This window comes from Buteo buteo, chromosome 9, assembly GCF_964188355.1.
Source record: "Buteo buteo chromosome 9, bButBut1.hap1.1, whole genome shotgun sequence".
Lineage (NCBI taxonomy): Eukaryota > Metazoa > Chordata > Aves > Accipitriformes > Accipitridae > Buteo > Buteo buteo.
This window is the reverse complement of record NC_134179.1, coordinates 36,390,643-36,402,475: the sequence shown is the minus strand read 5'-3', so window position 1 is coordinate 36,402,475 and position 11,833 is coordinate 36,390,643. Positions and strand designations below refer to the sequence as shown.

The 11,833-nt window shown below is 41.6% G+C and overlaps 1 protein-coding gene across 2 annotated transcripts in view; it reads left to right on the top strand.

Moving 5' to 3' along the window:
* LOC142034559 (plasminogen-like) overlaps positions 1–11,833 on the top strand; it is a 64,590-nt gene that overhangs the window by 29,602 nt on the left and 23,155 nt on the right. The window contains exon 1 of one of the 2 annotated variants that reach the window (XM_075036073.1): positions 8,816–8,926. The exons of the other annotated variant lie outside the window; for it this stretch is intronic. Coding sequence (XP_074892174.1) covers positions 8,878–8,926 — 49 coding nt within the window. The 5' untranslated portion in view covers positions 8,816–8,877. Of the gene's footprint in view, positions 1–8,815; positions 8,927–11,833 lie in introns of those variants that run through there. 2 annotated transcript variants of the gene reach the window in all.

Genomic DNA, 11,833 nt, shown 5'->3' with positions numbered 1-11,833 from the left:
TGGGGCTAATTCCCCCCAGTCGCCACTCAAGCAGCGCTTTGTGCTGCGCTACGCAATCATCTAACTTTCCTAGGTTAGATGCTTGCGTGGAGAAAACAACTATCCACTCCAGAGAGCAGAGCGGTGTGTTAGATGGCATATGGTACAGTTAACATGTTTGTGAGGCACTTGCACAGAAATCTGCTCTCGCTTGTGGTACCAACAGTTCAGCCCTGACATAGAGTTCAGGAATTAAAATAAACTGTTCTTTCTGTTTATTTCCAGAAGAGGCAAGGATGTCTCAGAGGGCTGGACAAGTGAAGCTGGGTGCCGGGATGCCAGTGCTTGCCTTATCAGGCTTGGTAGCTGGTGCTTCTGTGTGCTCTGTGGCAGGGAGGTGGAGAAAGAAAGGGCACCCCAGGTTAGTCAAGTCTCCCAGAGCCACAGAACCTGGCCTGGTTGCCACCCAGAGCAATGGAAAAGGACTGCCACTGAAGCTGTCAGGAAAGGCTGGGTTAGAGAAAGGCTCTTCAAGCAGTACGGCAGTGGCCAAAGGAAATTGTTGAGTGGGACATGTTCCAGCAGCAGGAGAAAACTACAGAAACCCACCTGTCCCATTGACTCTCCGTCAGTTACCAAAGCTATTTCCAGAATTTTCAGCTGTTGTTCCAATCTTCTGCCTATCACTTAAAAACATATCACTTCCAAACAGTATGTGTCTTGACCTAATAGCAGAAGAAATGTATGCCTCCTATGGACCTGTAAACTGAACAAGGATTTCTGTATTTTTTCAGTCTTCCATTTGTAAGCCTGATTTAAAATATATTGTAAATCTAAATCTAGTATTGAGGTACTTTATTATTGCTATAAAGAACTCTACAGAGATCAGGCTCTATAAACTCATTTTTGGATTTTTAAAAAAGCTAGAGTTAAAAAAAAATATATACATTTGTAGACTTTATACTCGCTCCTTGATCTTCTCCATCAATTCTTTATGGTTTCCATTATGACCCACTCATCAATTTCCTTTGCTCATCAGGATACTGGTTGAAGAGCTGTTCTTTAACCCAATCTTTCTTAACAGCATCTTTTTCTTGCATTCCTTCCTGATCCTGAATGTTGTTCCCCTCTCCAAGCTTCTGCTCTCCTTCCATCCAGCCTGTCCTTGGTTGTGTGCCCCCATTGCAGCCATAAGAACAGGCCACCTTTTTAAAGGACGTGGCCCTTAGTGTGGAGTTTCTCACACTATCACAGACCTCTGTGCTCTGACCCAGAGGATCTGGAGATGGTGGTGGGTCTCTTCCGCTTTTTCCTGTGCAAACAGCTAAACATGTAACAGGCTGTTACAGGCAAGCATGTTTCAGCCATCAACCACTTCTGCAGCCTGTTGTTACCTCTCTCCTCACTTCATCAACATGTGAGACAGGGTTGGAGAAAAACCTGAAGTGTGAACCCAGAAACAGCTCCTTTTGCTCTGTCACCAATATGATACACTCTCTAGTTGCACAAGTTTTCTGTTCAAGTATAGTACTCAGTGCGTCTCTCCATAGTTCTCCTGTGGTAATACAGCCCCAAAGGCTTTTCTTGAGCTGTATGCTCAGTAAACTTGGATACTTTCAGAACCTGTTGAGAGCAGTATTTTCTGGAGCACATGAAAGGCTTGCTGCCATCTGGCACTCGCTTTCTATTCCCCATGTACTGTTTTTGTAAGTTCTGCCAGTAGTGTTGTTCCTTCAAAAAACATTGGCACAAGTTCTTGGTAATAACTGGCCAGACCCAGAAATTGTTCCTGTTTCTCTTGGTGCCTGTAAGCCATTCCTTGGTTCTTATAGGCATTGCCTAATGGAAATTTCAGATATTTGATACCATCTTTTGCTAGTTGACACTGAACTGTGCCTGCTGGGGGTCTGCCAGCCTAGGCGATACCGTTGCCTGCAGAGATTTTGTACAGTCTGTCTATAATTCACAGATCACAGTACCAGACGTGTGCAGCTGCATATTCCTCATGGAACCCAACAACCCCACACATTTGTCACTGAAATGCTGCTGCTGTTTTATGTAAACCAAAGGCTATTCTTCTTGATTTCAAGGTTTTAAAAAGGCCATTCTCCCTGGATGCTTCTGCCAGAGTACGTCTCAATACTATTTGGTTAGATTTGGGGTGACCATCAGCGTAGCTCTCCCTGGACATTCTTATAAATACGACAGTTTGCGTGTCACACTGCATCACAGTTGGAAATCGGGTTTCTTTTCCAGAAATCCATGTGATTCATTAGCAGTCCATCCTCTTGCTACAGGATGTTTTCAGGGGCTGAAGACTCTCTTTGGCCTTCACTTTACAATATTCTCTGAATCTTCTTTGACTTGGTTCCACAGTTATTTGAGTCTTTTCTGGGTGTCATTTTATGACTTGTGTTGGGGTTTTTTTTAGCTTTTATGAAATACAGTCTGGAAATCCTGCATTATTTTCACCAGTTGACAAAATGACTGCGGTTTTAGCTCTTCTCTTGCAGCATGGGAATTCTTGATTTACTGTCAGTCATCTGTCCTGGTTTTGCCTCATAGTGAGAAACTACTTCTGGCAAGGTTTCTTGCATTTTCCAGTCTTTTGGTGTGTCTAAATAATAAATCTATTTTTATATTTACAGTGCAACTCATTATTACTAGGACTGTGTCAATACATTGTCATAGAAGTTAGGAACTTGGACCCTGCTTCTGGTAATAACACCAGCACTTTTGTCATTGGATGGCACCTGGCATCCTTGGCACACAGGTACCATCCCCTTCATTTCATCCGTGCTTCTTGGGTCTGCTTTGGAGCACTGTATGTTCTTACTCTGTCACACTTGCAAATGTACCACTGGATTTTTTTTCATTTCCTGTACCTTAAGCCCTAGACAACTGCAGCACTTCAAACCTTTCTCAGTGCTAGGAGTACATTTTCTTCAAGAAGCTATCTTATACGAGATGTTACAAGACTAATGGGCAGTTTGTAATGAGGGAAGGTGTTGCAGACTTTGAAAACAAGTTTGGAAAAAAGCTATGAAGGTAACTCCAGTTGCTCACAGCATCATCTGTTTAAGTTTTCACACCACTTTCATCCACCTTCCACCTCATTGTTTGTGATGAATCTTATGTATCTGCACTTTCTTTGGCAAAAATAGAACATGATATGCTACAGTCTTTTGGACACATGGCATATGTAAATGGCATATCTTTCAGAAATTTACTTTGAGTTAAAATATAATAGGAGCAAATGATAAAGCTGATCAGCAAATTTTCCATGATTTCTAATGCACAATTTCTGGATCTTAGCTCAGGAGTTTACATGAGAGTCAAGGAAAAAAAAACAGAACAACTTTTCCAATGCTGGCTCCAGCAAATGCAAGATGTGGAATCCAATGGCAATGTCTTTTTTGCATAGGGGCATAAAAATGATTAAAAAATAAAGGATTTTTATACATCTATTAAACTGGAACCATCATAAACACTTTTATAAACTGCTTGTAAACAAAGAAGCTGTTACTGTATGTTACACACACACATAAACCACACATAAACATACACACTCAGACAGGCATGTGCATGCACGCGCACACACACAATGTGCCAAAATATTAAACTAAATCTGAAGGTGATATTCTCATCTCGCTGACATATTGTTGAAAATCTCATTGACTGATGTGGTTTGAACTGATCCCATTCTACACAGCCTTGAATGGAATAGAACAACATCATTTGCTGCCTTGCCCTTTTAGCATTTCATTTCAGTAAGACTAAACTGGTTAGAACATCCTTCCTTTATGCAAGTTAATGAGTCAAGAACAACCATGGAAATAAACCTACATAAAAGTGACAAGTAGAAACTGCACTGGCAATTTCAATATATACATTGTGTGGAAAGTGGAGGTTGCTCGTCAATCTTTTCTGAAACTGTCATAGAAGCAATAACACTCACCCTATTTCAGCAACATTTCCAGACAGCCGATTTTATCACTAGCTGGAGCCATCAGTAAACAATACACTGCTGCAGGGATCATTCTATATAACTGTGTAAGTTTGTAGAAAAATACCAGAACAGTACCTTACAAATCACAGGCATTTGCTGGGGTCTTTGGAAGCACTTGGGCAATTGCTGGGTAAAATCAAAATTTCTCCATGGGTTCTCTCCTCTGCTTTTCTAACCAGAAGTGGAATAGTGGTTATGCTTCTTTTCTTCATTTTCTCTTCTACATTCTGCTGCCAAATAGCCCTCAAAATAGCCATCCAAGGACTCCCCAGTAACTCCAAACATTTTGAACAGAGTGGTCAAAGGGTTAAGCTACACCATTATGTGTGAGAGGAAGGACTGATAAGAGTTCAACAACCCTCCATCTGCATGGGCTTAAGAACAGCAGTCACAGTTGAGTCCTCTGATTTAGGGCAGGGGAAACAGGAACTACTTGCCTGCTAAACCCAAAAAAGTATAGCCATGACCTGCCGGGCATTAGTCTTTGAGGAACCCGAGTGCAAAAGATACTGACTTTCTTAGATTCTTCCAAGAAGAAAACAGAATTAAAAAGAAAAATAGACATACAGGTTGAATTTCAGGCCCTATTATATGCTCTTCTCCGTTTCTGTTGTGCAGCCCCACACGTAGCACTCGCAGGCAGGGTGGCGATTGCAGTACACTAGGAGAATAACAAAATCAAGAAAGGAGAAGGTTGTGTGCAGGGCACGGGCTCCCACTAACAGAAACATGGAGTAGCATATCACCACAGTGGTTTTGCCGAATCATTTCCCAAAGCAGTGCTAGTGCTGGGCATTACATGCTGGGACACTCAAGCAGGACTCAAAGCTGCCCACTGGACCTGCTCCACTATATGCCGCCCTTTAGCTTAGCTGCGGTTTCCCCAAAGCTCCCTGTCTAGAAAATGGAGAGTGCTTTTGCCCTCCTACCTAACAGCGTCATGATGAAGTTGTCCCTTGTGTACAAAGAGTTCTAGAGCTCTGCATGCTAAATGCCACGGCTGCTCAACTGGGCTCTATTTCTAAGTATTTACAGCTGAATTCACTCTTCAGCTGCTTACTTTTAAGGTGGGGAAAGGACTGCATTTTCTCTTAATCACCTCCAGTAAAGGCTGCTGTCAGATTCTCTATAGCATAATGCTCTTCACAGCTCTGTTAAAGGCAATTGCAGGGTCTCTGTTTTTTTCCAGATATTTTTTCAGCAGCACAGAAACCCCAGTAATTAATTCTTTAGATCTTTCTACTCTAAAGATGACACTCAGTTTGCTCACTTCCTAACCTCTTTGCTTCTCATATGTCTGTCTGACTTATTCTGCTGGTTTCTTATATTTGGCAGCAGTCAGAACAAATTAACATCTCAAAGACTAGAACTTTTACAACTGGAAAAACATCCTCTCTGTGTTTCCTTACTGTCACCATCACCTTCCTTTCCTTGGATACATTAGCATCTATGGCCAGAAATTGCAGAGATGAGCTTATCCACCAGGTCTTCTGCCCTCTGTGTTCCTTCATGCGTACAGCAAGGACAGAATTTATTTTTAACTTGGCTACCTTTTTCCTTCCTGAACCCCTTCCCACCTTACCCGCAGCAGCCTCTGCCATTAGAAGCCATCCTCATTAACCCTCTGGGGTTGCTGCCCAAAGCACTCTCTGGCTCTGTGAATCAGGGCTATGTAAGTCTCACTTTTGTCACTCGTTCTGCTTGTCTTTGAAAAGAAAGTAAAAATACCTTCCTTATTTCCTAGCTACCCATGGATCTGTGCCATAGCATTACCCTTTGGAGCTCTTACATGATCTCCTTTGGTTCACGCTCACCCCAGTCTTGCAGCTGTGCCCTTCCTTAGAGCTGCCTTTTGAGATTTCCCCTTTCAAGCAACTGAATCTTGCCTTTGGTCCTTTCTCCTCTTAGCAAATAACTGATGTCTAAGTGGCTGTTTTCTGACTTCTTCTGATTCTGAAATTTAGGGAAATTATATTTATGTGAATTTATTCAATAAGATGTGACCTGTGTTCTGACATTGTTTGCAATTTCTTTTGCAGGGTATTTTTCTGAGCTTACAGTAAACGCAATTTCAAGGGTCAACTTCTATTTAAAAAGCCTCCTACTGTTGTTTATATTTTAACCACTGTGCTAACTAATGTACCCTGACTCTGAAATAAGGTCTGATAAACTTCCACCTATGGTAGGCCTCACAGTGGTCAAATAAATGAGAACAAACACCACAAGACCAGAACTGGGGAAAGATTTAGACACTGTGTGGAACTATGAGGGAAAAGAGGAAAGAAGGAAAGGCACAAAAGGAAACAGGTAAATCAACAGTTTACAAGACATCCTTGCAAACACAATGCCTTGAGAGGTCACATCCTTGTCACAAGACAGCAGTGAGGAGTGCCAGTCTGGTAGATGAAAGACACTTCTGTTTTGACATTTTCTTGTGGAGAACTTATAGAATGAGAATTTTTGTACTAGGATCAATTGCTGACAATATCCCCAAGTCCAGTTTTCCAGGATCACATCCATTAAGACAGAGATTAATAATATTTCTCCAAATCTGCATTGTCATCTTTGAAAGAAATGGCAATACAAGTTTTCTTTCCTTTCCTCAGGTATAAATCAGGAGCATTCACACTGATGTAGGTGCATTTTAACCAGGTTCAAGGCAATGAGACTCAGAGAAGAACCAGACCCAAGCCTAGAAGTGACAACTGCTATAGACCTGAAGGAGTATATGTGGACCTTTAACATGAGGAAAGCTTGCAAGAGAGTGCTTGCTTACATGATGCATGCAAATGTTCCCAAACTATCCTCGACACATATTAACACACCTTTGGCTACCACAATTAGCTCCTTTGGTTTTGAAAACCTGTAGGAAAAGCTGATCTGATTAAAATCTCTAAAATGTTGTGCTTATTAGAGTTTTACAAACTCAATTAAAACTCAAAGCTTTTCAAACCTCTCCCATTTAGGAGAAACAGCCACATATAACCCGCATATGCAGCTTTTTTCTTACACTTTAACCACCAGATGTGTACCATAATGCAGTAACCCAGCAAATACCTCAGTGGAAATGGGGGATACAGAATGATGGAGAAGGTGCCAAAGGTGCTGGGGAGGGCAGGGCTGTGCAGAAAACAAATTTTGCATTGAAGGAAGGAAAAAACCACTATCTGATAATATCTAATGGGAAGGAGGCACGGGGATTGGCGAGCAGATGCTGGCTGTGGCTGGGGACATGACAGTGGCCAGGGAGTCAGGGGGTGTGGAGCAGGAGAGAGGGAACCCAGGATCTGGAGTGAGAGTTGAAAATGGGGTTAAGATTGTTAAAAATATGTAGGGCTAAACCAGACTTAAGTAGCTCTCAAAAGCCTGCTTACTAGTGAAGCCTGCCCTGTGTTCTGCTCCTTCATTTTATCCTTCCTTCCCAATGAGTAATTGTTCCTCAAACCTGATAAACCCAATCCCACATATAATTGTGCAGTATCCAACCCCTTCTCTCTGTCACCCTCCAAGTGTCTCCCTGAGCTGAGTCCACCTCCCACCAGCTCCCTTCTTGGGCCCATCTGCTTTATGTTAATGGTCTCCCAAGCCTCTACAGATATCCCACGCTTTGCTGTTGTTCACAAGCTGCATTAAAACGGCTGCAAGCACAGAAGACAACCAGATAACATGGTATTACAGCACCCTACAGGAGAAACATAGCACAGGACTACAAGCAGGGTCAGGTCCAGTTTTTCACATAATCTGTAAAATAACAGCTAATCTGGTTCCCATACTAGTATGCCTCTTTTGCGTATTTATTCCTGCACCCCTAGCTTTATCCCAAGCCTTCAGTACAACGTGATTTCTACTTAAAGTAGGCGGGACAACAAAGAAGTGGATAGGCTCACTAGTTTTTAGAAGGAATTTAAGATTCTATGCACTTTTTGCCTTCAATTGCAGAAGACTGAACTGCATGACCCAGCGCACCCATTCGAGCCTGTTTTTCTTCATCCAGTATTCAGCCCCTTCCTGCCTCTGGTGAGTCACTAGCACATTTGATTCAACAAGTTGTTTTGAAGCAACACCAGTGACCTAACATGCAAGAGAAGCCATGAAATGGTGCTGCAGTGCAACTTTTCCAAGGCAAAGGCCACTTCGGAAATGTAGAGTGAGACGATTTTGAAATCAGGATAACACATGGATGAGCAAAGTCTGACACCCTCACAGGATGAGTTTATGCATGCTGTGTGAGGTTAAATGTCTTCTAAGGAAAACCACTAAATAGCTATCTGTGGGACTTAAACCTAAAGTTATGCTATTGAACTAAAATGAACTCTAAGTCTTACTCCCATACAGAAGAAAAAAAGAAAAGCCTAGGTCAATGAAATAGGAGAGAAGGAATTCTTTAATAAAAAAGTAAAACTAAACTATTTTACAGAGTTAATAGTATCTGGACCTGGTAATTGTGCTTACTCTGACACTAAAGGGAAGTTGGTCCTTATAAATCAATACAGATAAGCATGGCTGAAACTACCGTTGAGACTCTAGTCTCAGGAGAAATTCAAATTCTGCCTGGACACACAATTTCCCATGCTTTTCAGCAACATTATTCCTATCTATTCTCTAGCAAAGAAAGACCTAACCATCTGAGAGCAAAACATGCCCCACAAAACAAGAGAGTGCCTTCACATTTCCCAGCATCCAGTGCAAGTGATTGAGTCTGATTTGGTAATCCATCCAATTCAAGGTTGTTTGAGTGGCCACACCACGGCAAAGGGGGTCACAGCATGGGAGAATGATTAACTCAACCTACCTGCCTTGTTTGTTTGATGCCGCCTCACTTCAGTGCGAGTCAATAAAACTTTGTGCACCGACGCACACAACTTCCAGCACCCGCCAGCTGGGCCAAAATGGGGATTAGCAAAGGCGCCTTTCTCTTTCTTTTCTTGCTCAGCTCAGGTAAGAGTCCTTTGCCTTCCACTTGCCTAGGTGAGATGGGGGCCAAATGCTTGCAAGCTCCGTTTGGTGAAGGGAGGTCCCCAAATCCCTGTGTCGCCACTCACCTGGACGATGATGGATTTGGGGCTTGCTGGCCAGCGAGAGTTGCTGTTGAACAAAGCAAGAGCTGTGGTTGTTCCAGTGTTGTGTTCGTTAGAGACGCCAGAAAAGCAACAGCCTTGGTGTCTGCGTGGGGAACAAATGGCTCCCTGCAGCCATGCCCCATGGCCAGAAATGGAGGCACCCTTGGAAAGCAGCCTATCAAAGTCCTGCTGCAAAGATATGGCTGTCTCTGGTTTCAGCAGCCTTTTTTACTAGGGCTGTTTCTTTTCTCTGCTATTGCCAAGTACCATGATCCTTATTTTGATTGTTTTAACATTGGTAAATGCATCGTGAAAAACAAAATCACAAAGAACAGGAAAAATTGTTCTACACACTAGAGTTTCGGTCTTTTTCATAGCCACAGTCTTAACAGGAAATTTTTCACTCCATGTGATAGGGAGGTCAAAATCTGGTCAGCATTAATTTCTGCAGTATTTTTGGTGCTGCAACATTATTTTTGTAGAAGATAGTATAAAATAATTTGTAACTCACAAGAACTGAGTAAGGCTCTTTAAATACATCTTTTGGGGGTTAGTAGATTGTAACTCATACAGAAATTTTGAATAAATATTCTCTGTCCTGAAAACTTTAAACTTCAATGAACCATGGGATTTAGATGGCACATCTTCTTTCAGGCCTCCTGTATAACTACACAGACTGTTGTGATTGCATTTAAAAATACAGTTATGAGTGTGCCAAGTCATATTAAAACAAACAAACAAACAATAAAATACACCATCATTTTACAATGTAGTTTCAAAATATAAAAAAGGTAACAGAAAAATGTATGGGTAGGTTTTAGCTAGATATATTATAGACATGCGCCAGCATAAAAAATTCTAGATATTATTTAATGTTAATAATTATCATCTAAATTTAAATTCTAGTTTCTAAGCTTTGTTTTGCAGAACAGCCTCATTCAAATGAAACTCACTTCTCAAATAAGTAAGAATTTTATACAGAGGAGGAAAATATAGGATTTGGGGTTTTGTCTGCATTACTCTGCTTTTGTTTGCAAATGCTTTCTCAAATGGCGGTAAATATTTGCATTTCTGAATAAGGCAGTAATATCTTTCTAACACTGAAAAATTCCATAGACATAGGAAAAATGGTAGCAAGAAAATTTACTGCATTTTTATTCAGCTTGCATATACCTTCATTTTTTTTTCTTGAAGTATTATGCCCTGCATGTAATTATAACAGAAAAGGGGAAAAAATATTTTTATGACCCAAATCAGTTATGATCCTGTCAATATTTTTAAAATCAAATGCTGTAATTATAATGACAATTTTATTGCAAAATGTTAAAACAGAACACAATTCGGGTTGCATGGAAGCTGTACCATGATAGGAATTCTTTACTTGTATTTCTTGTCCTTGTGGAGAGCATTGCAGCATCGCTATGATATTGTTTTGACCTAGTTTAATGTTTTCTCTCAAAACTCATTTCTTCTTAACGTCATTTTTGTTTTGAAATAACCAGTGGAATCAATGATTTCTGCGCCTGTCACATGAAATTTTATTGTAATCTTTTTTCACTTATCTTTTTTTTTAGCAGCTATCCTTTTCTTTCATGCACACTGTTAAACAGTTTAACCCTTAGAGACAAACTTTTCCCTAGTCTACATGCAGCAAAAAACCCCTCCAGTAACTTCTCTGGGTTTGCAATGGTTTGAGAGGAAGCATAATTTAGCTTTTGTGCCTATTTTATCAGTTCCGTCTTGTAGGTGCAAAATGAGCTTAAAAAAAATACTCAACTGCAGGCTAAGCTAGCCCTCAGGTGAAGGAATTTAACCCTACCAGGAGGCACATAAGCCTGCTTCACGCTACAAAAGGGTGTTACTCAGGGAGAGGAGGAGTTGCCGTCCTCCGCCTGGAAGACCTTTCACTGAACAGCCCCGTGGCCCCCCGCTCGCAGGCTGTGGGGCTGGGTGGGACGAGGCTGCTTTCTGTCCCTCCTGCTGGCGTTGGGCTACAACTGGAGAAGAGAAGGGTCAGAAAAAGATGAAGAAAGAAGTGCCTCTCTGCAGCGTGGCCGTCACGCATGAGGGGGAAGGCAGGGTGTGGTTCATTCCCCGTGTGCCTTTTATTTAGCAATTGCTTAAAGCCAGGCACAAAACCAGGGCACAGAGCAGGACTAAGATGTGTTGCAAAGACCATGGGCCAGCTGTCCGTTTGGGGTTGAAACCATGCAGAACAGATAACTCCCAGAGCCAAACGGTTGGCAGTAGAGTCACACTCATCTGACAGAGAAACTGTAAAAATCACAGGACTGGTGGAACAACATGACCCTGCAGCTGGAAGTCATGAAAGTCACAGTGCTGTGAACTGTAACTAAGCTTTCAGAGATTGCGTAGGTGTAACAGAAAAAGAAAATACTAACCGGCAAAGTCCTTTACCAGAAGAATTGTACTTGAACATTTCTGGCATTTACTGCTAAACATAGCTATACTTTTTAGTATCCTATATATTTCACATGCAGCTGTAGCCCAGAGGTCGTTACGTGAATTTATTTACCAGATTAATGTCTTGTGTTAATTCACGGCAATGGAGGGCAACATCTGCTACCTTGATTATTAAGTAAGTTCAATACAGAGTTATTACAAAAATGATAAACTGAACATGAGCACAGTGATAACCCCAGTGACTGAGGATGGCTTGTTTCTTGCAAGAGCATTTGAACAGAGGCAGCTGTGGGGTGGCTGATAAAACTGAAGTCGTTCCATCTGGGTAGATATCAGCAAAAGACAATCATCGTTTCATATC